This window comes from Xenopus tropicalis, chromosome 1 (genome assembly GCF_000004195.4).
Source record: "Xenopus tropicalis strain Nigerian chromosome 1, UCB_Xtro_10.0, whole genome shotgun sequence".
In the NCBI taxonomy this organism is placed as follows: Eukaryota; Metazoa; Chordata; class Amphibia; order Anura; family Pipidae; genus Xenopus; species Xenopus tropicalis.
In genome coordinates, this window is record NC_030677.2 from 92,413,185 (window position 1) to 92,437,738 (window position 24,554).

A 24,554-nucleotide genomic window follows, 5' to 3' on the forward strand; every position below is an offset into this window, starting at 1 on the left:
TGAATTAAGATTTCTAATATTCTCAGACTTATTATTGTCTGATATGGTGCCAGTGGACTAAAGAAAAACTGCTGCCATCCTCATATATAAAAATGGATGTCAATCTTATCCTGGCATGTAGTCATGTATATTTGGCATTTGGTGTGACCAAGTTATTTGAAGGTTTGTTAACATATTCAAAAGTATGCTCTGAAGAATTATATAAACATTAGTAATCTATATGGCTTTACAAAGGATAGATTGTGTGAACATTTGCCACCTTCAGTCATTCAGTGTTCTTAAGTCACATTACTTTAAAGGTTTGCATTCAGTTCATCTAACCAGTATGCTTTTAGCTGCAACTGAATAAAGCAAAACGTGGTAGTATTTTCCTGTATTTAGTGCATCTGTACAGTTTAAAATACATTACAATATAATTGCTATTTTTTATGGTATTTTTCCCAGTCTCTGTATAATGTCTCGCTATTATAAATAATATTATCAATAAATTCATATTTACCTTCTCTGGTGTCACCCATGCCAGGAATGGAGCCATGACCGTAAGGACAAAGTTCCTGAAAGGCAACTGGAATATAGAAGTTTTAAAGTTTAAAATATATGAAGCTCAAAACATTTGTAAAATAAAGATACTCTTAATTAAATTCCAATAAATAGACTCATCTTTTTTTAGTATTAATTGCTTATAAAAAAAACATGCTCTAGTGTATGGACTCAAAAAGATTTGTAATGAAGACAGACATTCAACCTTCCCCAATTCTTGTATGTCAATAGGGTTTAAGATTTTTTTTATAAATATTATCATAATAAAAATAATATGAAAAAATGATTTCATGCTTAAAATAATTCTGCAGTTTCTAAATTAATAATGCTTAAGCTTTACATCAAAACTATGTTAGAGAACCCGTAATTGCTTTGTTGTCTATAAATCAGAATGGGCCAAAACGGCATGACTGCGGCCCAAACATAAGTGAAACTTATTATATTTCACCTTCCTGGTCACTCCACTAAGGGTGACAGAATTTGTTCCTTTCCTCCAGTACCCCTTTTAGCCATATTAACACAGTTTGTTATAGAGGTTTGCACTTACTCAGGCAAGATATTATTACCAATACACGGCTCACTGTCTTAGAGGACTGCTGTCCTTTGTAATAGGCTGAAGATGTCTACAGTCCTCTTTGATGGAAAATAATGCTTATTACTAGGTAAAGTAGTATTGTTGAGATTAATGAGATAGACTCCCTCCACACTAAATTGAGTCTCTTCATCCTCAAACTGACCATGAAACCCACACACTAGTAAGTTTGAAATTCCTATTCATTCTTATGTAAGCATTGGTCTCTTTCTAGGTAATGCTTCACCATCTCATTCTTACCACTTCCTTCCTGTGGACATAGTTCACAAGGGTCACCCCAACCCTCTCCAGGCATCTTGCTGCAACAGCACCGTGCCTTTGTTGTGTTAAATGCTTTTGGGACAGAGCATTTTCCATTATCGAATCGAGTAAAACAGAAACTCTGACGGGTATCTATAAATAAAATATCATACAGTTAGCCAAAAGAGTATGGTGGTGGGTTATCTTAAACTACTTTCACAAACCCACGACTATACGTAAGGCAAATATAAAAGTTTGTAATCAATATCTGCTGAATGCATATACAGCTGTAAATGCTATTTGATTTCTTCGAAGAAAAGTCTTTTAAGTGTGCCATTATAATTTCCCCTACATTTCGTCTTTATGTCCTGGCAAGTATGCACTTTTTATCCACCTTTAGGCAGGGGTGTGGGGATGGATGTGCTGGAGGGCCTGAAGCAAAAAAGAGAAGCCTGCAACTTTAAGGTAAAGGTAGGCCACCCATGAAGGGGCCAAATCAATGATTAAATCAGTGAATTAAATACTGTAAATAAAATAAACGTGAAGTAAAGTAAACACTTTACTCGGCAAATGTCTCTGTTATTTTTTTTCTTCAAATCCTTAAACTATTTAAAATTTCAGTGGCTATGTAATTTATTATTTCATTCCGCACTTACCAAAGCATCGACGACCATTATCAGATAGAACAAACCCAGGTGGACAGACACACTGGAAACTACCAGGTGTGTTTGTACATGTCCCAAATAGGCATATATTAGGCTCCTCGTCACATTCATTGATATCTGAAAGTAAAAATACATTAGGCATTTAAAGGAAATGTAACACTAAATTTTTTTAAGTAAAAAAGCTATTCTACCCTGCACCAATAACTGCCCTATCCTGCAAACCACTTAGTATTTGAAATGCTTTCATAGAAAATACCTGCTAAAACTTGGCTTCCTGTCAATTGAACTACAGCGATATGGCAAAAGAAGGAGCTGCATCCACTATGCGACGATCGATTGATCGAGCCTAGCCTGACTTCTTCCTATACAGAAAGAAGGCTAGGCTCGATCAATCGATCATCGCATAGTGGATGAGTGGATAAGAAATACAAATCAGAGGGAACAAAAGCGGCATTTAATAAATATAAACACTATAACAAGTGTTAAGGGGTGATATGATAACTATGTATAAATATATAAGGGGATCATATTATAATCTTTCTAATGCTTTATTTACAAGTAGGTCCTTCCAACGGACACGAGGGCACCCATTCTGATTAGAAGAAAGGAGATTCTGTATAAATATCTAAATATATCCTCTATATTTACGCCTCTGTCTGGTAAAACCTTCAGGGTGGTCAATCATTTTCTCAAATGGATCTTTAAATGCTATTAGCATCTAGTTTGTTGATGTTTTGTTGCAGCCTTCCATTAAGCAAATGAGCAGATACAAATGAGTTTTTAAATGAGTTTTTAAATATAAAAAAGGCTAGATTGAATTGACCCAAAGTACTGATGTGTTTAACTGAACTAATATTGGTTACCCTGATTACACAAATCTCTTTTATTTGCATTCCCCATAATTCAAAAGCTGTACGTTCTTAGAAATGTTATATCCTAAAAAACATAGAACAATTGAATTGTAAGCACGCTTTGTTTAGAAACAGCAAAAAAAAAGTAAAATGAGTGATATTACAGCACTGTGGAATATGTTGGCGCTTTATAAATAAATGTTAATAATAAATAATAATAATATGAGTGTGTGGTAGAGTTGTACCCTAGGGTAATAGGGCCAATCCACAAAGCTCCAATATAAAGGATAGTATTTGAAAACAATTGGAAATCATTTATATTAATAAGAAATTCGGTCTCAAGGCACACCACATCCAGAAATTCGAAAGAATATCTGAGCCCCTCTGATCCAAACTGAAAATACACAAGTCCCCTGCACAACATTTAAACAGGATGCTATGTACATCTGTCTAAATGACATGTACCACTTCTTTGGTAATTTACAATGTCTGTGTTACCTTCTATATTGTAGAAAACATGAGGAAATAAAAAAGAAACAAAAAAAAAAAAGCTGTGGCCAAACTATGGTAGAGGCTCAACATGATCCAACAGTATTTAGATATATGCCAAATGATCATGTCTTAGCAAGATCCAGGAAGGAACAAACCAAAAGGCTTGTTTGCTTTCTCATTTATCGTGCAATATTATAAAATGATTTCTAAAACCAGTACTGAAGTTGAAAGTAAAAAAAAAAATATTAAATTAAGCCTGTGCTAAACTACATTGACTATAAACTGAATTTACAAAAGCATAATAATGACACCTACTGGTGAGATTATATATTGATTCGCTGAAAACACTAATGCTAATTTTGTTATGGGCACCAAAGATTTATCTGTCAGAAGGGTCCAGTGTGGGACCAAAACCTTGGACTGGTAGACATGACTGAATAAACATATCAAGTGTGCTACTCCTGAAATGTTTATTATATTGTCTATCCCTCCACACTAGGACTTGGTAATAAGGCAAAATATTTGTCACAAAGTAATAACACACTAAAAAACAAAATTCTATATATACTAATATACACCAAGTTATGTGCATAATTTAAAGAACATTTTGTGTTTTTGTGTGTGCTGCCCTCAAAACTTGTGTGTATGCACCAGTGCTTGGGTCCTTTGCCGCACTGAGGCAGCCAATTTAATGGTGATGTTTTTAAGCATCCGAAAGGGTTGAGGGAGGTACGCATTGCTAGTGCAGAGTGCACAAAACATTGGAATTTTGGCTCAGGAAGTTACCCTGGTAAGTTGCCAGGCTCTGCCAACTGAGGCAGTAGCAACCCTGGTGCACAAGTGCACAGCTTAGAGAGAACATTGATATACACATACCCATAGGTAATATGTTACACTGTAAATATTCTGTATATACATACCCTGTTGTACTTGAAGCTACCTTATTTCTAGGAAGTATTAGAAATACTTTTGGAGGATTGATTAGTTACATCAATAACATGTAGGTGTTGGTAACAAAAACTTGGCTAGTCTAGTGCACATACCCTGAAGCTACTATTAGGAACTCTGTAAAGCTGTTTTTCTATGTCAAGTTGGGTATAGGTGGTGTGACTACACTATCATGGTTAGACCAATGGCAACAGTAGTGTTAGGGTATGGGTAGTCTGTAAATCAAACCAGTATAGAAATCAGAGTAGATGGTGACGGTGTAGGCATTGGGACTCTACTTGGCCATGATAGTATGTAGATATGTAGTCTCACCTATACAGTTGTCATTCTGTACTTCAAATCCAGGGGGGCAAATACAGCGGAAGGATCCTTCCAGGTTCTGGCAAGTTCCAGGAGAGCACGTTCCCGGTAGACTGGTACACTCATTAATATCTGTTAAAAAGACACAGAGACTTGTTATTTGTAAATGGCAACACACTGAAATTTGCCAAATTATTAAACATAAATCAACACAACTTTTTTGCTATATTGCAGTGAAGGGGTAGGATTAAATACATTCAGGAACAAAAATAATAATGCTTAAGATTTTAAATTTAGTTATGTACGTAGGTATTTGGATGTAGCAGCAGCACACTCACCCATGCAGTTCTTTCCATCAGGGGTGATTTCATAACCTTCCTGACAGAGACACTGGAATGAACCCACATTGTTTATGCACTGGCCATTGCGGCAGACTTGTCCCACAAGAGAATAGCACTCATCAATATCTGTGCAGGAAAGAGAAACTCAGATTAGCACCTAGACAGATACTTTTTCAATGGCAATTACTTTTACATGTAACTTGAATTCACTGAATTTAATATGAATTTAATATAAATACATTGGAAAATTGCTTAGAATTATTGACTTAAGTAGTGAGTACATTTTTAACACATATGTTTCAAAAAGTCATTCAGAAGCCAAGTTCAGAAAAGGGCAACCAGATTAATTAAGATATGTAATCATGATATGTGTGTAGATCTATGTGCCTTTAGTTTCTTACCCATGCAGTCGTTGTTGTGAGTGAGTTCAAATCCTGGGAAACAGAGGCAGTTGTATGAACCAACTGTGTTCTTGCAAGTTCCATTGCCACAAGGCTGACGATCACACTCGTCAATATCTAAAAATATGATTGATGCGCAATTATTAAAAAAAATGCCAAATATATTTGTATTTTTACCCCTGCTTAAATAGAAAAACTACTCACCCATGCACATAGTTTGGTCCCCACTGGCTTTGAACCCATTATGACAGACACAGATGTAGCTGCCTTCTGTATCCATGCATGTTCCATGGCTGCAGACATTAGGAATCTCCTGGCACTCATTGCGACCTACCGAGAAACACAATTAGTAGATGAACCAAAATACCCCCCACAGTGTCTCAGGAAAACAAAAGTACATAATGTGCATTCTTACCCACACAGGCTCCACTGGGGGACAGTTTGTATCCACTGGAGCATTCACACCGGTAAGACCCAGGGATGTTGATGCAATCAGCATTTCTCTGACATAGGTTTTCTCCACTGCTGCACTCATCAATATCTACAGGAAGTAAAATAATGTGGTTTGTTCCTCACATCATTGTCTCATGACATGTTCATTTGCATGTAGAGATGTTTGTGCAGGAATGTTTCAGTGAAACATACAGTATAGTGCTATTGCAGGTAGTTAATGGACTTTCTAAAACTCTGCTTGATTAGCTATGACTTTTCATCAGTATGTCCTTTAACACACTTCAAAGCACAGAATTCCTTTGTAAATGTAGGCCAACTTTGACAAGGGTATTAATTTATAAAACACAAAAATATCTGCATGTGCACATAAACATAAATGAAAAAAGGGGATATGGCAGGGGATATGGCATAATATGTTATTATAAGTTATTTAATATTCTCTATTTATTCTCTCTGTCTCTCTTGTGGATGTGTATCATGGCTTGAACAAAGGAGGTGTCTGAGGACCACAGAAAAAGAGTTGTTGATATCCATAAAGCTGAAAAAGCTTATAAGACTATATCTAAAGAGTGTACAAAGATAACTCCAACTGCAAGGTGTCTAATAGTCTGAGATGTTACAAAGGAACCCAGAGTAACTTCTAAACAACTAAAGGCCTGTCTTACATTGGCAAATGTTAAAGTTCATGAGTCCACCATCAGGGTCATGCAGAAAGATCCTAAACACACAAGTCATTCTACCAAATAATGGTTAAAGAAAAATAAAGTGAATGTTCTGGAATGGCCAAGTCGAAGTCCTGAAACAACAACAAGTCAAAGTCCTGACCTTAATCCAATTGAAATGTTGTGGAAAGACCTAAAGTTAGTGGCTCATGTGAGGAAACCCACCAACATTCAAGAGCTGAAGCTGTTCTGTATGGAGAAATAGGCTAAAATTTCTCTAAGTTGATGTGCAGGACTGATCAACCGTTACCGCAAATGTTGTGGTAAGCTGCAGTTAGTGGTTGCAGTTATTGCTGCACAGGGGGGTCACACCAAATACTGAGAGCGCGATTTACTTACTTTTGCCACATGCAGATAATTTTTTCAATAAACACAAGACCAAATATAATATTTATTGTTTAACTAGGTTTTCTTCATCTACTTTTAAAACTTGTTTGAAAATCAGATGATGTTTTAGGTCAAATTCATAAAGAAATATAGAAAATTTGACAGGGTTTACAAACTTTCAACGCCTCTTTATCAAGTAGCAAGATAATGAACCTTGGTCGATGGGTATTCTATAAGTAGGATTGTGAAATGTCCCTACTTGGATCCAGTAATTTGTTGGGGGAGTGATCTTTGGACTTGCCCCTATTTATATCTTGTGTGCTTTGTGTTCATTATCTTGCTACTTGATAAAGAGGCGGGAAACGTTGTAAGTAATGCAGTAAAGATTTTTTTCTTTTTCATTTAAATGAGTCTGGACCTTTTTGTTTCTTATTGTACGTGAGTTCGGACTAGGTCTTCAGACTGGTACGTTAGCTCCACTTCAGTTCGTACAATTATATATACAGTATATATATATATATACAGAACCAACTTAATATTTCAGGACATAAATTTGTCTGCTTTCATTGTCATACAACATGCAGCACAGCAAAGAATAAATGCCAACTTACCTTCACAGATGAGAAGAATGTTATTATAGCTGAAGCCCATTGGACACTCGCACCGGAAGCTTCCAATCTGATTGATACAAACACCATTGCTGCAGATGGCTGGAATCTCACTGCATTCATCAATATCTAAGAGGGGAAAAGAAAAAAATCAAGCACATTTCACATTTGTAAACTCTCCCTTATATGCTATAAATATGAAAGCCTTCAATAATGCGCATTCCTTACCCATTGGTTTTCCAGTACGGATATCAATAATGAATCCTGGGGCCTGATTTCCACAAAGAAATATATATTCAGCTGAAAAAGAAAAAAATACATATGTAGAAAATGAGTACACAATTTTTTCCCTTCTATGAGCTAGAATGGTACTTCTTAATACAAAAGTACACACATTTCTAAACATAGAAAAATAAAATAACTAACAATGTTTTTAAATTTGGGGGGGGGGGAGGTATGTCTGGGAATGTGTAAAAAAATGTAAAAACACCCCTGTTATGACTTGAGCTACAAAACAAATCTTGAGGAGGAGGGACCCATTAAGAAAACCTTGCTGCAAAAACAGGTGGCAGGAGTTAGAATAAGTCCTAGCATATCACTGATCTATAAAAGTAAAATACATACGAGTTGCAGGTGAAGGACAAGGTTCACATGGCTTGTTCCAAGCCTTGCCAATGTTATAGGAACAGCAGCACATTTTCTTGGTCATATTCGACGATAACTCATTCTCACAAGTGTCATTATAGTTGCGGTAGCACACGCTCTTTCTCATATCTACAAAGCAAGAGTAGGGGTAAGTTAGGAATTATGTTTTTACAAACAATGCACCTTTGAATAATGAACAAAATTTAACCACCCAAAATGTCAATACAGGTATGGGGTCCCTTATCTGGAAACCCGTTATCCAGAAAGCTCCGAATTACGGAAAGGCTGTCTCCCATAGACTGCATTATAAGCAAATAATTTTAATTTTTAAAAATGATTCCCTTTTTCTCTGTAGAAATAAAACAGTACCTTGTACTTGATCCCAACTAAGATATAAATGATCCCTATTGGATGCAAAACAATCCTATTGGGTTTAATTACTGTTTTATTGATTTTATAGTAGACTTAAGTTATGGAGATCCAAATTACGGAAAGACCCCTTATCCAGAATACTGTTGGTCCCGAGCATAACGGGTCCTATACCTGTACTTGTTTTAGTTGTTAAATAAGCTTTTCCATAGCATATACTGTGCTAAAATAAATCTGGGTTAAGAATTGGAAAACAGGAACTGTCAGGAATAAGTTAAAATCTCCTAGCCCCTAAACATATGACACTTAGATTGTAAGCCCTACAGGCAGGTACATCCTTCCTAATGTGTTTCATACCACATGGCACTTAATCTGTTATGTGTATTTATACACATTCATTAAGTATAAATTATTCATTGTATTCATTCACTAGTGGTTTTTGGGTTAAGAATATGACAAGAGGAACTGTCAGCAATTAGTTAAACTAACCTAGCATATGACACATATAACATTTAGGGGCAGATTTACTAATCCACGAATTCGAATCACGAATGGGAAAAATTAAGATTGGAAACGAAAATTTCTGAAGATCGCAAATATCCTGAAAATGCTTACGAAAAAAATTGTATTACTCACGATAATATCGTATTGGCAATCTGAAAGCCACCAAATTTTCGTACTGACCACAGGCAGCAGAGCCTTTCCAAATTTTTCAAGCGGCCGTGAAAAAATCGGCAAGAATACACTCGGAGCATTCGTATGATTGCTCCGAGCGTTCGTGACTTAGTGAATCTCCCCCTTAGATTGTTATATTGGCAGGGAACTCTTTCCAACTGTGTCTCATACCAAAGGGCACTTAATATGTGTATTTATAATTGTATTTATTATATATCCTTCCTGTGTGTACTTTTGTACACTGTAAGATTGTACAGTGCTGCATATTCTTGTAGCGCTTTATATATACACATGCATACATACAGCTCTACCCACAACTGATACAGTCTACTCACCTGCAAAGGTCAGGTTGGACTTTGAACTTAAAGGGAAGAACATTTTATAGGAAGTAAGGAAGAATAATAGTAAAGTGTTAAAGAGGAGAAACAACATATAGCTGACATACCCATGCAATTGTTTCCTCCATTGACTTGCATATACTCTGGTGGGCAAACACAAGTGTAATTGCCGAGTGTGTTATAGCAGGTGCCAGGACCACAAATACCAATATGTGCAGAGCACTCATCAATATCTGGAGGAACAAAACATGCTTGATTTCATGACTTGATTTCACTTTTTTAAAAAAAAGCTGATAGTACCAAAACCCTCCTGATAATAGTGTCAGGTTTTTTTAAGCAGACCCAGTAACTACATACATAACCAACATTCTAACTCTAGTTTGGCTAATACAAAAAACAGTTTAATGGCATGTACAACATAAAAGTCAAAGACGTCCTTACCTATCTCATAGGTATTCAGGGCTCTCAGAATTAACAAAATAATGTTGTTTACTACTAATGAATACATATTATTAGCATGATATTAAAATGTGACATCAGAATACCTTCACAGATTCTAGTTTCCTCATTCAGGTAGTATCCAGCTGGGCATTCACACTGGAAGCTTCCAAAAGTGTTCACACAGTTTCCTCCCTGGCACAAGCCTGGAAGTTCTTGGCACTCATCAATATCTGTAATGAGGAAAATTAGAAAATTATACAATAAGTTATTTAAGTAAAATACTTGTGAAGTTTTATATTTATATTGAACTATTGTTCCTATATTTCTTACCTTCTAAAATTACAGTGATGGGGTTTGGTCTGAATCCCTCCCCTCCTGGACAAAGTGTTTTGTATTCAGCTGTTCCACAAAAACAAAACAAAATGAGTCAGTTTTTCACTTTTAAGTAATCTCTTAATTTCCAAATACTCAATGGTTATTATGTTATGTATGGTTATACTACCACATAAATGTCCAAAGAGATTATGAATAGTTCTGGTTATTACACATGGAAGTGGTTACTGCATATTGTGCAAAATTCACCTTGTATGAGTCTGCCATTAAAAATATTTCTTGAGTGCTGTCACAACAGATTAACTATTAATTCCAGCTATCTTGACATAAGTTTTAGTTGAAACTGTTTTCACAAATCATGGCTTTTTTGTGCTAAACATTGTGGATTTTACTAATTATATGAAAACTCGAAAAATTTGTGTAATTCGTGGTTTTAGAGATTTTCTGGTTTTTGTGTTCTTTTTGTTTTCCTTCCACATTTTAATTCATTTGTGTTTTTATATTTGGATCTTTTAATAAATGAAGAGACATTCTTGGTTTTAGTGGAAATGAGTTTATTTAAAAAAACTCTAAAACCACTAAAATCAAAATGTTAAAAATTGGGTCTCCCCAGGTATAAGATATTAAATGTTTATTTTTAAAATAGTTTTATACAGTTCACTTTAACTCACTTATAAAGTACCAGCATATTCAATAAAGACAGAAAATACTGCATACATTGGATACTTAAGTAGGCAGTAGACTTAAGTGGGAAGTGGACAAAGGATAGCGAGCAGATGAGATTTGGTAAAAATGACAGGTTGTAAGTTATGAGAATAAAAGTTTGGGGTGTGAAAAATACACCTCAATTTCATGAGAGGGAACAAAAAATATGATACTTGTTATGGTATTTACTTCCTCCAGGTCAGCTCAGTACAATCTATACTCCATACTGTTAAACACACATCCAAACCGCCTGATTTCATTAGACAAGCTCCTAATTAACCCTGTTCACAAGTTTACTTAGGAAACATTTCTAATGAAAGTATTTCAGTAGCATTCTAATACAGCAACTGACTAAAGTATACAAGTGTTATCACAAATATACAATGGCATAAACCGGAGAGAAAAATTGATGAATTATGTCTGAAAGAGTCAGACTCAAATTCCCTATTCATATTTATTCATATTCATATTTCCTATCATTTTAAAATATTCAATGTGGGGTACCAACTTCTATCTTAAAAATTACAAGGGAAATTACGTGAGCAATATATTTTAATATATGGGACATATATTGCATATCATATTGATTTGTGAGGCAATGATTCTCCTCAGTGCAGTGCTACTTACTGGAGTTGGCAAAAGGGCAGAATTCACAGGGATTGCCCCAAGCACGGCCAAGGGAGCAGCAACAGGATGCCCGTGTGACACCCACTCCAATCTCAGCACTACAAGATAAGCCTCCATCACCTCGTGGCTGAGTTTCCAAGAAGCAATTTCCAACTCTTGTATCTGCAGATGAGAGGCATGATATTAAGTTCATCAAGCACAGTAAATTACTTTGTTATAAAATGGTTTTTTTCTGGTATACTTACCGACGCAGCCAACTCCAGTAGGGTTCAGCTCAAAGTCTTGTGGACAGTTACACAGATAGTTGCCAGGAGTGTTAACACACAGCCCGTTGATACAGTTCACTGGGTCAGCACACTCATTTACATCTAAATGGCAAAGAGAAAAGTGTCACAATTTATATTTTCCATCCTTTATTAATACAGATTTCTTCTAATGCTACTCCATATATTGAATAACTTGCTTTTAAAAAAAATAAGCTTTTAATTTCCTCTGTTGCAGATATCATTTTGTTTTCCTTTCCTTTTTCAAATACAAACTACAAGAAAATAAGAAACAAGAAAAAAAGAAAAAATACTATACAACAACAATACCAAATTTTCTTTCAAGTGTCTTTGTTTCTAACTCAATTTGTAGTGTCATGAAAAAATTGTTACAACTTACTTACAAATATAAAGCCATTTTTAACTGCTAAATCATAACAGAAAACATCTTACCAGTGCAGTTTCCTCCACTTCTATCCAGCTCATAACCATCATCACAGATGCAACGGAACATTCCAGGCAAATTCTGGCATGTCCCAAAAACACATATATTCTGGAACGTACACTCATCAATATCTGAATAAAAAGCACAAATTGAGTAAGTGGTGAACAGGAAAGAAAGCTTTTTTTTTTACCTCTGTTCTGCTAAAACATGAAAACTTACCTTGACATGCTTTACTGTCCTCAGTAGGAGTAAATCCCATCTCACACTCACATCTGTACCCTCCAGGAGCATTCAGACAATGCCCGTTTTCACACAGGTTTACGTTGTCTGCACACTCATCAACATCTTTATTAAATAAAAAAATAATAATCAATATATGGCTTTGCCAAAGATGGTTAAATCTTGGTTCACAAAAGACCAATTTTTTTTACAACAGTAATGTCCCTGTGGGCATTTGGCAAGTCAAGTGAGTAAGTGTTGTGTTATGTTAATAATGCTGTGTTAAAGGGCTGGTTCACCTTTAAGTTAACTTATAGTTATAGAATGCCCTATTTCTATAATTTTTGCATTTCATCTTCTCCTCCTCTAATCCACTTGGCTCCCTCCCTTGGAAATTTACTTTGATTGTTGGCTACCAGGCATGCTCACTTCCAAGCTATAAAGCAGTGAATCTTCTCAGCTCAGATTACTATACACATCCCCTCCAGTCTAGCCACCAATGAATAGATAGTATTGCTGGTTCACATAGAAACTCTGCTCTAGCTGTCTGCTCCTCTTTTTCCTCCTAACATTTAGGGTAGTTCTTGATTTTTATGAACTAAAACAAGATTTCCTCATGTTTCTCAAGCTCCATTTTAGAAATTTCTAGCATGCCATGACTTGCCCAACTGGTGGGTAAGGAAAGAAAGCAGATAAATAAACAAGGGCATTTTGGAGTGGACATGTAACTACTATCATGTTGATCAAAATTCATCTTATACTCACACAACTGACTCAACAGTAATGCATAAATAATGCAGCTTTAACTTTAACAGGAACTTTGTCCATTAATTGGCTGACATGACCTAAAATGTATGTGTGTCCTTGGTTTGTTTGTATGCACTATGAACTGCATGATCCTAGGGGGCAGCCCTTAGTACTGAAAATGGCAAGTTTCTATTTATGATTACCCAATGGCACATACTACTAAAACAGTACAATTATTTAATTAATGAACCAGGGTTTTACATATGATCTGTTTTATGCAATATATTTTATTATTGTTGTGGGGTATAGTTTTCCTTTAAGCGCTACTATTTTGCCAGGTCAACACAGCACCTGGCATAATAACCCTAAAGTCATTTTCTAAATATTACTATGCTTATGTATTTGAAGGTTTTCCTTTGTTCGAAGATTGCCTACCGGAACAAATGAAGCCATCACCATTAAATCCCTCATTGCAGGCACAGCGATATGACCCGGGGGTATTAACACAATTAGCATTTGCATTACATTTGTGGTCTTCAGTAGTGCATTCATCGAGGTCTAAAAGAAACAATAACAAAGGCAACAAAAACAAAATTAATATCTGTATACAGTATAGCAAACAAACTGTTCATCATCATAAAATGTAAATAGTTAGCTAAAGGATTAAATGGATTCTGTCTGGTGTGTGCTTCTAAGAATATGTATATATATATATATATATATATATATATATATATATATATATATATATATATATATAATATATATGGATTTAATATATCAATACAATGCATTTTTGCGCTTATGTCGCAAGTGTTCCATTATTCATTTTCTGATTTTGCTTTATGTTGTAGCACCTGGGCTTTTTGTTTTTGTTTTGGGAAGTGCCCTTTACTTTAGCCCCAAATATTTACATAAAGAAGCAATGAATCCTGACATCCTTGGGCCATTTTTACCCTTCCAAAAAGGAAGGCTATTAAAGGTTTCAGCAAATTAAAATTAAAGTTAAAATTAAACTCAAATTGTCTACATTGCTAAAAATACAAGCAAATAGGGCAAAACTGGGTTGGTAAGGATTAGAAGGTGAGGCAATAGGTGCCAGAAATTTCATTGTGCACTGTGGATTGATCTTAAAAGCACATGATCATGCATAATCACCTCAGATGCCTGCCCATGAAACCAATTTTAAAACAAAAAATATATACATTTATTTATTTGTGAATAATCTTTTAAATGGTTAAATTAATTATTTGCATTGTTTACTATATAATGTAACATTAAAAACTGCACCATAACAGAATCCCTTTAATAAAAAACATGTTTATGTATCATGTAACCTATACCTTAGAAGAAAGTCTGTTTGCATTATAAAGAAGAATATTTATTGTGCTCCTGTGTTATAATGTACTAAAAAGAGATAAGATAGCAGGACATAAAATATAATCAGCTACTAAGGCTCTACACACTTTACTTACCAACACAATTTAAGCCATCTCCCACCCAACCAGTTTGACATTGGCATTTGAAGCTTCCAGGAACATTGAGGCAAGAGGCATGAACATCACAGTTATGGGCTCCAACTTCACATTCATCAATATCTGTAGTAATAATAATACAAACACAAAATTACAAATTACAAAAGACACAAATTCACGAGGAACTAAGAAAGTATTAAATAACTATTCTAGAATAGTTTTACCAATACTAATGTCAGTCTGAAAGTCTGAAATAAAAGTTAGGTTAATCTCCAAATTGAATTAAAGTCCCTAATATCCTTAGCTCTTTTATGTATTATATACATAAAAAGTGAAGCACATTAGTGATATAACTTCTTCTTCTAGTAAATGATATAAAGAAGTTAGAAGAGTAGCCAGTATTTTTGTCTTGCTTGCTTACTCGAAACAAGATGCAATACCCTAGCGAAGCTAGTATCTTGATTATATTGATTTTCCATTCAGTCCTGCAATTAAGTAAATAAAAAGAAAGCATTGTACCCGTGCAGCCTGTGGTTCCTTTCTTCACAAAGTAACCTAGCTGACAGTGGCAGATGAAAGAACCTTTGGTATTCTCACACTCTCCATGTAGGCAAATGTTAGGGTTGAGGTCACATTCATTAACATCTGCAAAACAGGTTTGATGTAAATTGATATTAGATTATTTATTCTCAGTTTATATGAAAGCGGGCAATATATAATAATACATGTTTCCATCTTAGGTTAGTATTCTCTTCAAATGGAACCGTATTTACTCACCTATACAAGTCTTCATGTCTAGAGAAGCCATGAAACCATCAAAGCATAGGCACCTGTATTCTCCTGGGATGTTGGTACACTGCCCCCCATCACAAATATCTGGATTGTCTTCACACTCATCAATATCTAGAAGTGACCAAGAAAAAGAATATTCATATAAGAATGCTGTGAGCTGTGAGTCACAATAGCTCAACATCTATGGCTTAAACATTGCTTCCAAGAACACTATTTTTTTTTAAATGTATTTTGAGAACATTTGATCAAATATATGAAAATGTAGCATATATTACCTGCACAGGATCTCTGATCTGGCATCAGAGCATAACCCTCACTGCAGCTGCACTCATAGCTGCCTTCAGAGTTTGTACAGTGAGTATCACATCCTCCATTCATGATGGTACATTCATCAATATCTGTTGGGAAAAAAGAAGGCATCCTATAACTTTGTGCCTACTGCTCCTGTCTGGGTACGGAAGACAGCTCAAGTAATTAAATGAACTGTATGAAAATGCAGGGGACCTTTAATAAATATCTAATCTTTATATTTGTTCCTTAAACAACAGTTGGATTGTGATTAACCATTGAATATAGTAATCTTTCTGTTCTTACTTACTTCTTATTTAGCAGACTGCATGGCTATGGGGGGGGGGGGGGAGGATTGGGAGCAGGGCATGGGGTCTGCCCTGTTGTAGTCACTGATGCTGTTATAAGTTTGCCACCTGCCACAAATAACTGCAAATGGGCAAAGAATTTTTTTTGCCATTGGCCTGGTTTCTTGTAGTTATGCCTCTGCACAAAAGAAGCAGCTCTATCATGATTTGTTACTGAAATTCTATCTGGACCTTTTTGTCTATATTGACATTTAGAATGATAGCACACAGGGCATATTCTCCATAAAATTAAATACTTGAAAAAGGGGATACTTTTTATTATCCATGTGTAAACATGTATGCACATTAAATTAGTATTGGGCATTTTTTTCTAAACTATATAGTCAGCAAGTGCCTTCATTTATTGTTCTCGCCTTTTGAGAGATTTTTATCTAAACAACTTAAAACTAAGGCCTAATACTTAAGGGCTATGGCACACAGGGAATGTTCACCACTTGTGTAATTCTAGCCATCGCTTCTGCTGACCATTGCTATTAATAAGAAACATGTGCTAGCCCTAGGGGCACATTTACTAAGACACGAATTCGAATCCGAATTGGGAAAATTCCGATTGGAAAACGAACATTTTGCGACTTTTTCGTATTTTTTGCGAATTTTCGGCGCCTTTACGACTTTGAGGAAATTATCGCGACTTTTTCGTTACCAATACGATTTGCGTGAAAAAACGCAAGGTTTTCGTAGCCATTACGATGCGCTCGTATCTTGTCGCGGCTTTTTCGTATTGAGCGCTCGTAAGCGGCGGGCGAAACTTTAAGACTTAGCATGATTTTGGAAGCCTCCCATAGGACTCAATGGCACCCTGCAGCTCCAACCTGGCCCAAGAAAAGTCACCATACTGAAGCTTGAATGAATCCGAATCTTTCGTACTCGGCGCGAAAGCTGCGAAAAAGTCGCGACTTTTCACGCAAGTATTAACGCTAAGAAAAAATCGCCAGATTTTGCGCAACATTCGGAATGGCAACGAAAAAGTCGCGACAATTATCCGAAAAATCACAAAATACCGATCATTACGAAAAAAACGCAATCGGACGCATTCGGCCCGTTCGTGAGTAAGTAAATGGGCCCCCTAGTGTGTGCTCTAGTAAGTGTTTTCCACTGAATCATTTAAGCTCTGTTATGCATTTACTATTTAAATAAAATGTGGTATACTGTAACCTGGTATAAAGAGAAGCTTTGTCTCAGATTACTTACCCACACAACCTTGCCGATCAGGAGTAGACTGGAAGCCTGAGTCACATGAACACTGGTAAGTTCCAATCATATTGATGCAACGACCATTACGACAGAGATTATCACTCAAAGAGCACTCATTTATATCTATGGAAAATAAAATGCTTATTAGTTTTCAAATTGTTTTATGAGACACTTACCGCAATGTCTTTAACCACTAAATAATTACCATAGGAAAAATATTTACATAGTTGTTTATAAATTAAATAGATATGATGGTTGTCACTTCTTACCCACACAAGCATTTCCTTCAGAAGTCAGTTCATGGCCAGGTGGACAAATACATTCAAAACTGCCATCAGTGTTAATGCAAGTTCCTCCTCTGCAGAGCAGTGGGTCTCTTTCGCACTCATCAATATCTAAAAAAAAGTATAACTCAGATTTCCATATAGAAGCAGCTCTCAGATATTCAATTTGATTCACAACTATCATTTCATGTTTCAATGCCTTTATTATGTTAAAATTAAATATGTCCAAAACGATTATAAAAAAAAAAAAATGCTTGTAGTAAACATATACCTATAGTATAAACACATCTTTATGTACAGGGTTGGAATGGGCCGCAGGGACACCAGGAAAAAAACAGACCCATTCCTGCCCGGCTGCATTAAACTTATACGTGCTCAGGGGAGGACGTCGGGTGGGGGCCCCTGCGGGGGTTAGGGAGGCTCAGTGGGGGCCCCTGCGGGTGGTTAGGGGGGGCAGGGGATGCGGCCGGTGGGGGGGAACCTGCACCCTCCCGGTCCCACCCTGTCAATGTAAAATTGGTTAATATTCCAGCAGGGAAGCAAAATGTTCGTGACACAAGGCTATAACATGCTATCATGCTATAACAATGCATGATTTTTATTTACCCATGCAGTTCTTCATCATCATGAATCCACTTTCGTAGCCATCGAAACATTCACAATCAAAGCTCCCAGGTGTGTTTACACAAGTCCCATGTCCACACAAGTCAGGGGAAATTCTGCATTCATCTATATCTGTAGGAAGAAAGAAAAGACAAATTAAGTTATGGAATAAACCCTCAAATAGGGTTTGAAAAAAATAATAAAACACATGGGCTCACACTTTAAAGCATGTTAAGCAGCCTTTTCTAAATTATAAAACATGTTTTTGTATCAAAGTCTATTTACACTGAAAGCACTGAGAAAATGCATGCACAATTATGCCTCAGAAAAAATAAAAGGAAAAAGCCTAAATCTACATTGCATAAATGCTGCCTTACTTGAGTTTACATTCTTTTTTATTCTCTGTGGTATTTAAAATTTATTTTAATAAAGGCATAAGCATACCTGTACAGTTCCTTTCTTCAGCATCCAGTGCAAAACCACTGTCACAGACACATCTGAAACTGCCAATGCTGTTCCTGCATGTTCCATGAGTGCAGAGGCTATTAAACACTTTACATTCATTCACATCTATTTAAAGGAAACAAACAAACTGCATCATTAGAAGTACAGAGACCTGCATTTTTTCAAAACAAAACAAAGTTTAATAATTTAAGCCAGAGGTATCAAGATGAATGTACAGGTATGGGATCCCTTATCTGGAAACCTCTTATCCAGAAAGTCCAGAATTACGGAAAGGCCATCTCCCATAGGGTCCATTATAGGCAAATAACTTGATGGTCGTTTGTCTTTTTTCAACCCACATGAACTTTGTAACTATTATGTTTTTCACAGGCTGGCACTAACCTGTGATAAAACTTTGTGGCATATTTAACCCCCCAGTGAATCCAGCTTTCCTTGTATTTCAAAAATGCATCATCTTTTAAAATGCGTTACAGTAGAAGCAATATATTTCATTTGTAACAAAATACTTTCCTAATTTTAAGATGACCCATAGACTATTTACATTTAGTATATACTAGTGAAACTGAGACTTTATATTCAATTAAATTACTTAAGGTTTCTAAGTACATAAAATAGGTAAGGTGGATACTCTGGTACTAAACAGCACTAAACAGTATCTAGCTTATGTGTCTTTGGAAATATATTTATGTGCAAGGTCAAAACAACAAAAAAACTTTATAATAATAAAAAGCAGACCTACTTAACTAGAAACATGTAAGCAAATGTAGAAGCTGAAAAGAAAACATAAACAGAGGGGGTGGCTACCTTTATAGAAGGGACGGCCTGAAAGAACATCTCCTCTATTTGCAAAACCAGGTCCTCTTGGGCAGAGTGCCTTAAACTCATCACTGCCAGGTTTGGGACATTCTTCACAGTCAATGCCCCAGGCTGCTCCAACTGAGCAGCAGCACATGTCCATCCGGTATTTACCAGGAAGTTGGGCTGTACATTCATCTTCATCCCATTTCATATAGCACTGTTCTACACGAACATCTAAAAAACAAAAGTATGGCTTAAGCACTGTTCAATAGTAAACAAGTTTGTTTTTATTTGTTGCATCACAGTTTTTGGTTTCAGCTGAATATCAACTACTCTAGAAAAATGCAGCCAACTTAACAAACTAAATTAAAGCTCTTATTGTCACTCACATTTTATTGCATTAATTGCAACATTTCCCTCAAATTTAAAAAAACAAAACACCAAAAACGTAATTGGGTATATTCAATCAATAAAAAACTTTCAAAAAACATGTCAAGCTTTTCATTTAGAAAAAAAAATGTGATTGCAGATGAAAAAAACATTTCTTGATTCTTCTTACTTTGTATGGCCTGAACCTAGACTATGATGTTACAGCATGTAATAACTTAGCACCTAAGTGTCCAGATTCAGTTTGACTTAATATTTTGAATTTGTTTAAATCAAAGTCAGAATTATGGGATTAAGTCAAATAATCATCAAATAATGTCAATGCCAAGGTTGACACTTTTTTGAGTTTGCCTTATATTAACCATTTAGTAAATAGAGTTTGTTTTTTTCCTTACCTACACAGTTTCTACCAGAACCATCCAGCGTAAGACCTTCTGGACACTCGCATTTAAAAGAGCCAGCAGTGTTCACACAACGTCCATTTGGGCACACTCCAGGGAATACCTCACACTCGTTTACATCTAAAAAAGCAAATGGGATAAAAAAATGTTTAAAATGCTTTTACTGTATCATGTTATATTTATATTATATTATAATATTATGCTCAAAGAGTTATTTTTAAATACTACATCAGATTTTAGCACTCTCTATATACATTTCATGTAGCGGTATTGTGATGTAAGTAATAGGATTTTACCTAAAACAAGCAGAATCTACAGATAGGTTAAAAAAAAGTAAAGGATTGCACAGTATAAATACAGTATAAATATGCACAGTATAAATAAAGCCAAATATGGCTTTATAAAAGTTTACCTTCACATGCAACTCCTTTTTTCCTGGAATATCCTCTTGGGCATGCTGGATCTGAACAAAATATAAAATGTGTTTATAATAGAAACAGAGATGCAATATTTGCATGTTACAGTTAGAACTGAAAACATGCATTATTCAAGTGATGTTACTCACCAATCTCACAGCGCTCACAAGGACTTCCCCAGGCAGCTCCCAAGGTAGCACAACACTCTGACTTCAGTGTAGCCCCATTAATGTTGACCTCACAACGACCATCTTGAATATTTAGCCAGCAAGTTCCCTTCATACTGTCTGCAGAGTTAAACAGACAGTATAAATGTTTTAATTTATTTGGTACAGGTATGTATATTTTAGGCGTGTGTGCAAAGTGCAATTTCAGATGCAATTCGCCATGTTTTTTACATTGCTTGGCGCAATTGCATCTTATGCATCAAAATGTAGTGTGAAGCAGATCAATTGTGCAGAAATTGCATCTGAATAGCAAAATTTCTAACCCTTGTCATCAAAATGATTTCTGCACCAAGTGCAATTCTGCTGCATGTATGCTGCTGTCTGCATTAAGAGCCCTCAAGCTGAACCTTTAAGGTGCTTGTAACTCCAGGGTTCTCGTGGGTCAATTGGTGCATTTGCACACCAAACACTGGGTGGGATATGACACTAGGGACCAAAACACGCAAGTTCAAGGACCGTGTTTGTATGCATATACAATAAATAATAAATGGTGTTAATCTGGCCAATAACTGCGCCCATTGTAGCATGACTGCAGCTGCGGTTGCAGTCCTAAATGACTCTTTATGTGGCTTAAACTAGTTAAATAAATCAAGAGCAAAGCATTAAAAAATTACAAGAAGACAGTTTGACACTTAAGTCTGCTCAAGTGTTCAGTTCTGTTTTTCTAAGACTCTTTTCCAATGGAAACCAATGGATTGGAGGAAGATTATGTAATTACAATATTTAGAAAATTGATCTCAGTCTGGCAATTATACATCTGTAAGTTTGACATCTGTTGCAGTTGCAGGTTGCAGTTATTAGAAGGTTTGTTAGGGGATCTTTTAAAAATTATGTTCTGAAGAATAACATTATAAGTAGTAATCAGCATGGCTTTATAAAGGACAGATCATGTAAAATTTAATGTATTGCTTTTATGATAAGTTGGATCTTGGATTTTTGCCAAAGCTTTTGCTATAGTGCTGCTATAGTGCTGCATAAACAAAGGTCCGATCCTCTTGGTTTGCACATGGATACACAAACTGATGGAAAGAATGTGTACAGAGGAAGTCTGTCAAAGGTATATATTGTACAGTTTGTTAATTACTTGAGGGGGGCAATGTAAATAAAGTATCTGTGTTTGCAGATGAATCTAAACTATGCAGGCCATGAATTCTTTGTAGGACGTTAGCAATCTGGAAAGTTGAGAGATGAGACTGGCCTCATGGAAGAAACAGCACTGCTTGTGAGATATTTTAAGAGGAAACTCTTAATGTTGTAAAGTAAAATCATGGCTACCACTGACCATGAAAGAAATACTTTTAACTTAAAGGCAACTATGCATGATTCTTACCAACACAAATAGTTCCTGTTGAATCCAGTTTGCTTCCAAATGAGCACTCACAGACAAATGAGCCTGCATTATTTCGGCACACACCATTAACACAGGGGTTTGATGCACACTCATTGATATCTATAAAAGGGAGGTAATGAGTCATTATTCATTAGTAATCAGGAAAAGTGTTACTTATCTTTGTTTGTTCTTTCTTTAATAAACTCCTATAAATAAATAGACAGCAGAACATATAGTACCTAGGTTAATGAGCAATGCCTTTCTAATTTAACCTACAGATGGATCTTGTTTTTGATATTACAAATCTCAAATTATTTACCATGGCGCACCATCACAGTATTAATTTACTGGAAATGTGTGATATTGTATTTAAATGCATGATGGGTCAACTGTCCACATAAAATTTACATAAAAAAGCAAACTACACTAATGAGCTAAGCAGCTTTTAAGTAGTTGAAGCATCCTTGGGTCTAACATAATCAATCACAGCCCTTATTGGTCACACCTTAGAAACTTTTTTCAAGGTTGCGTTGCTCCTCAACTTTTTTTTATATTTAAAAGTGCTCACAGGTAAAAAAGGAGGAGCCATTATCTGAGAGAAACAGGGCCCTGCACATATAAAAGTCAGGTGTCCAATGATAATCGACACAGTAATAAAAGTGATCCCTGTTATTACCACCTACATACTATGAAATTGTGTTTAGTCTGATCCTGTCTTTAGTATATAATTATAAAAATGTATTATTAACCACTTATTGCAGCATGTATAATAAGTTGTTTGTATTAGTATTCAAATAAATAAATACACATTTTGTATAATACTGCAGAATACAAAGTTGAACAAGTGCACTATTAGAAGTAAATTAAAAACTAGGATTAGCTTCACAATCAACCAAACTGTGTATTGCTATATTTAAGCACACTGCATAGTGCAGTTGGTAACTTGCCCTTGACTAAAATAAAAAATTACAGTGGATAACCAATGAAACCATATTGATAATTACTGCCAGAAACCACACCTGTACTGAAAGCATTTCTTGTACTAAATCATGCATATCCATTATATCTTTGTCATGCTCCCTGGCATAAGTGTGAGGGGACAAATCAAAGTAAATTAACAAAACAGGGTAAAAGAATAAAAGGGATGAGACTAGTATAAGTAAAAGAAGAAGGAGGAATTAACTCTGAAAATGGCTCCCATAAGCAACAGACCTGTTCTGGTTTTTGCCACCAATATTCTAAAATTGGAACAATCACTTTATATGAGATTATTATTTTTGTAAATCATTCATTAATGAGTGTCAACAGTTTTCTATTACTGTTTTTTAGAATTTGCTATACAGCAAGTAGAGGCTTTTTTGTTCTGAATAAACTTAATGATAAATGGGCGTGCTGTTTTCTAGTGCAAGAATAATTTAAAATTAAATACTATGAAGGAAAGTAGTAACAGTACGCTGCTTACCTTCACAGGTCTCTGAGTCAATTTTGAAGACATAACCTTTAGGACAGGTGCAGGTATAGCTGCCAGGAGTATTACGGCACAGGCCGTTATCACAGAGCAGGCGGTTGACAGCGCACTCATCAACATCTGCAGGAGTGGGTTATAGGTTAAAGACACAATGCCAGTATAATCTGCTCCTCAGAAAGACTAGAAAATATGTTATAGGTGAAATGTTATGTTAATGCTTACTCTTGAGTACTAAACCAAGTTATATTCAACTCACCCACGCAGTTCTTTCCACTAGCATCTGATTCGTAGCCCAGGTTGCATATACATCGATAACTGCCACGCAGGTTCTCACAGATACCATTGGGGCAGATCTCAGAGTTAAGGGCACATTCATTAATATCTGGATTAGAAAACAGGTAAGGAGAAGGATTTCCGTCATATGCACAATGCACATATGAAATACATGAGAAACCTGATATCTCAAGTTGGTTAAAAATATGAAAACCTTCCACTTAGTATAACATGCTTAGTATATCATACTAGAGATGAGCAAAATTTTTCGACAGCCATGGATTTTCTGTGAAATTCCACATTTTGCCATTGGTGATTTTCAACATGTAATAAAAATGAATGAACAAAATATGAACTAATGTATAACAGCAGTAAAAAATGTTTAAAGGAGAAGGAAAGGCAAAGTGACTTGGGGGTGCCAAAATGTTAGGCACCCCCAAGTGACTTTAATCGCCTACCTTTTCCCCCGGGCTGGTGCCCCTGTTCAGAGAGAACAGC

General features: G+C 35.7%; 1 protein-coding gene across 1 annotated transcript in view; it reads right to left on the bottom strand.

The window, feature by feature from the left end:
* The window catches only part of fbn3 (fibrillin 3), a 104,592-nt gene that overhangs the window by 17,407 nt on the left and 62,631 nt on the right, over positions 1 to 24,554 (bottom strand). The window contains 34 exon segments of the mRNA NM_001127424.2: positions 500 to 565; positions 1,373 to 1,525; positions 2,029 to 2,154; positions 4,641 to 4,760; positions 4,967 to 5,095; positions 5,371 to 5,487; positions 5,575 to 5,700; positions 5,786 to 5,911; positions 7,484 to 7,609; positions 7,709 to 7,780; positions 8,105 to 8,254; positions 9,615 to 9,740; positions 10,053 to 10,178; positions 10,279 to 10,347; positions 11,614 to 11,775; positions 11,859 to 11,981; positions 12,330 to 12,452; positions 12,541 to 12,666; positions 13,723 to 13,845; positions 14,763 to 14,885; positions 15,282 to 15,407; positions 15,540 to 15,665; positions 15,830 to 15,952; positions 17,402 to 17,527; positions 17,674 to 17,799; positions 18,295 to 18,423; positions 18,736 to 18,861; positions 19,561 to 19,788; positions 20,337 to 20,462; positions 20,755 to 20,805; positions 20,908 to 21,045; positions 22,316 to 22,435; positions 23,778 to 23,903; positions 24,040 to 24,165. Of these exon segments, the coding sequence (NP_001120896.2) occupies positions 500 to 565; positions 1,373 to 1,525; positions 2,029 to 2,154; positions 4,641 to 4,760; positions 4,967 to 5,095; positions 5,371 to 5,487; positions 5,575 to 5,700; positions 5,786 to 5,911; positions 7,484 to 7,609; positions 7,709 to 7,780; positions 8,105 to 8,254; positions 9,615 to 9,740; positions 10,053 to 10,178; positions 10,279 to 10,347; positions 11,614 to 11,775; positions 11,859 to 11,981; positions 12,330 to 12,452; positions 12,541 to 12,666; positions 13,723 to 13,845; positions 14,763 to 14,885; positions 15,282 to 15,407; positions 15,540 to 15,665; positions 15,830 to 15,952; positions 17,402 to 17,527; positions 17,674 to 17,799; positions 18,295 to 18,423; positions 18,736 to 18,861; positions 19,561 to 19,788; positions 20,337 to 20,462; positions 20,755 to 20,805; positions 20,908 to 21,045; positions 22,316 to 22,435; positions 23,778 to 23,903; positions 24,040 to 24,165 (4,209 nt within the window).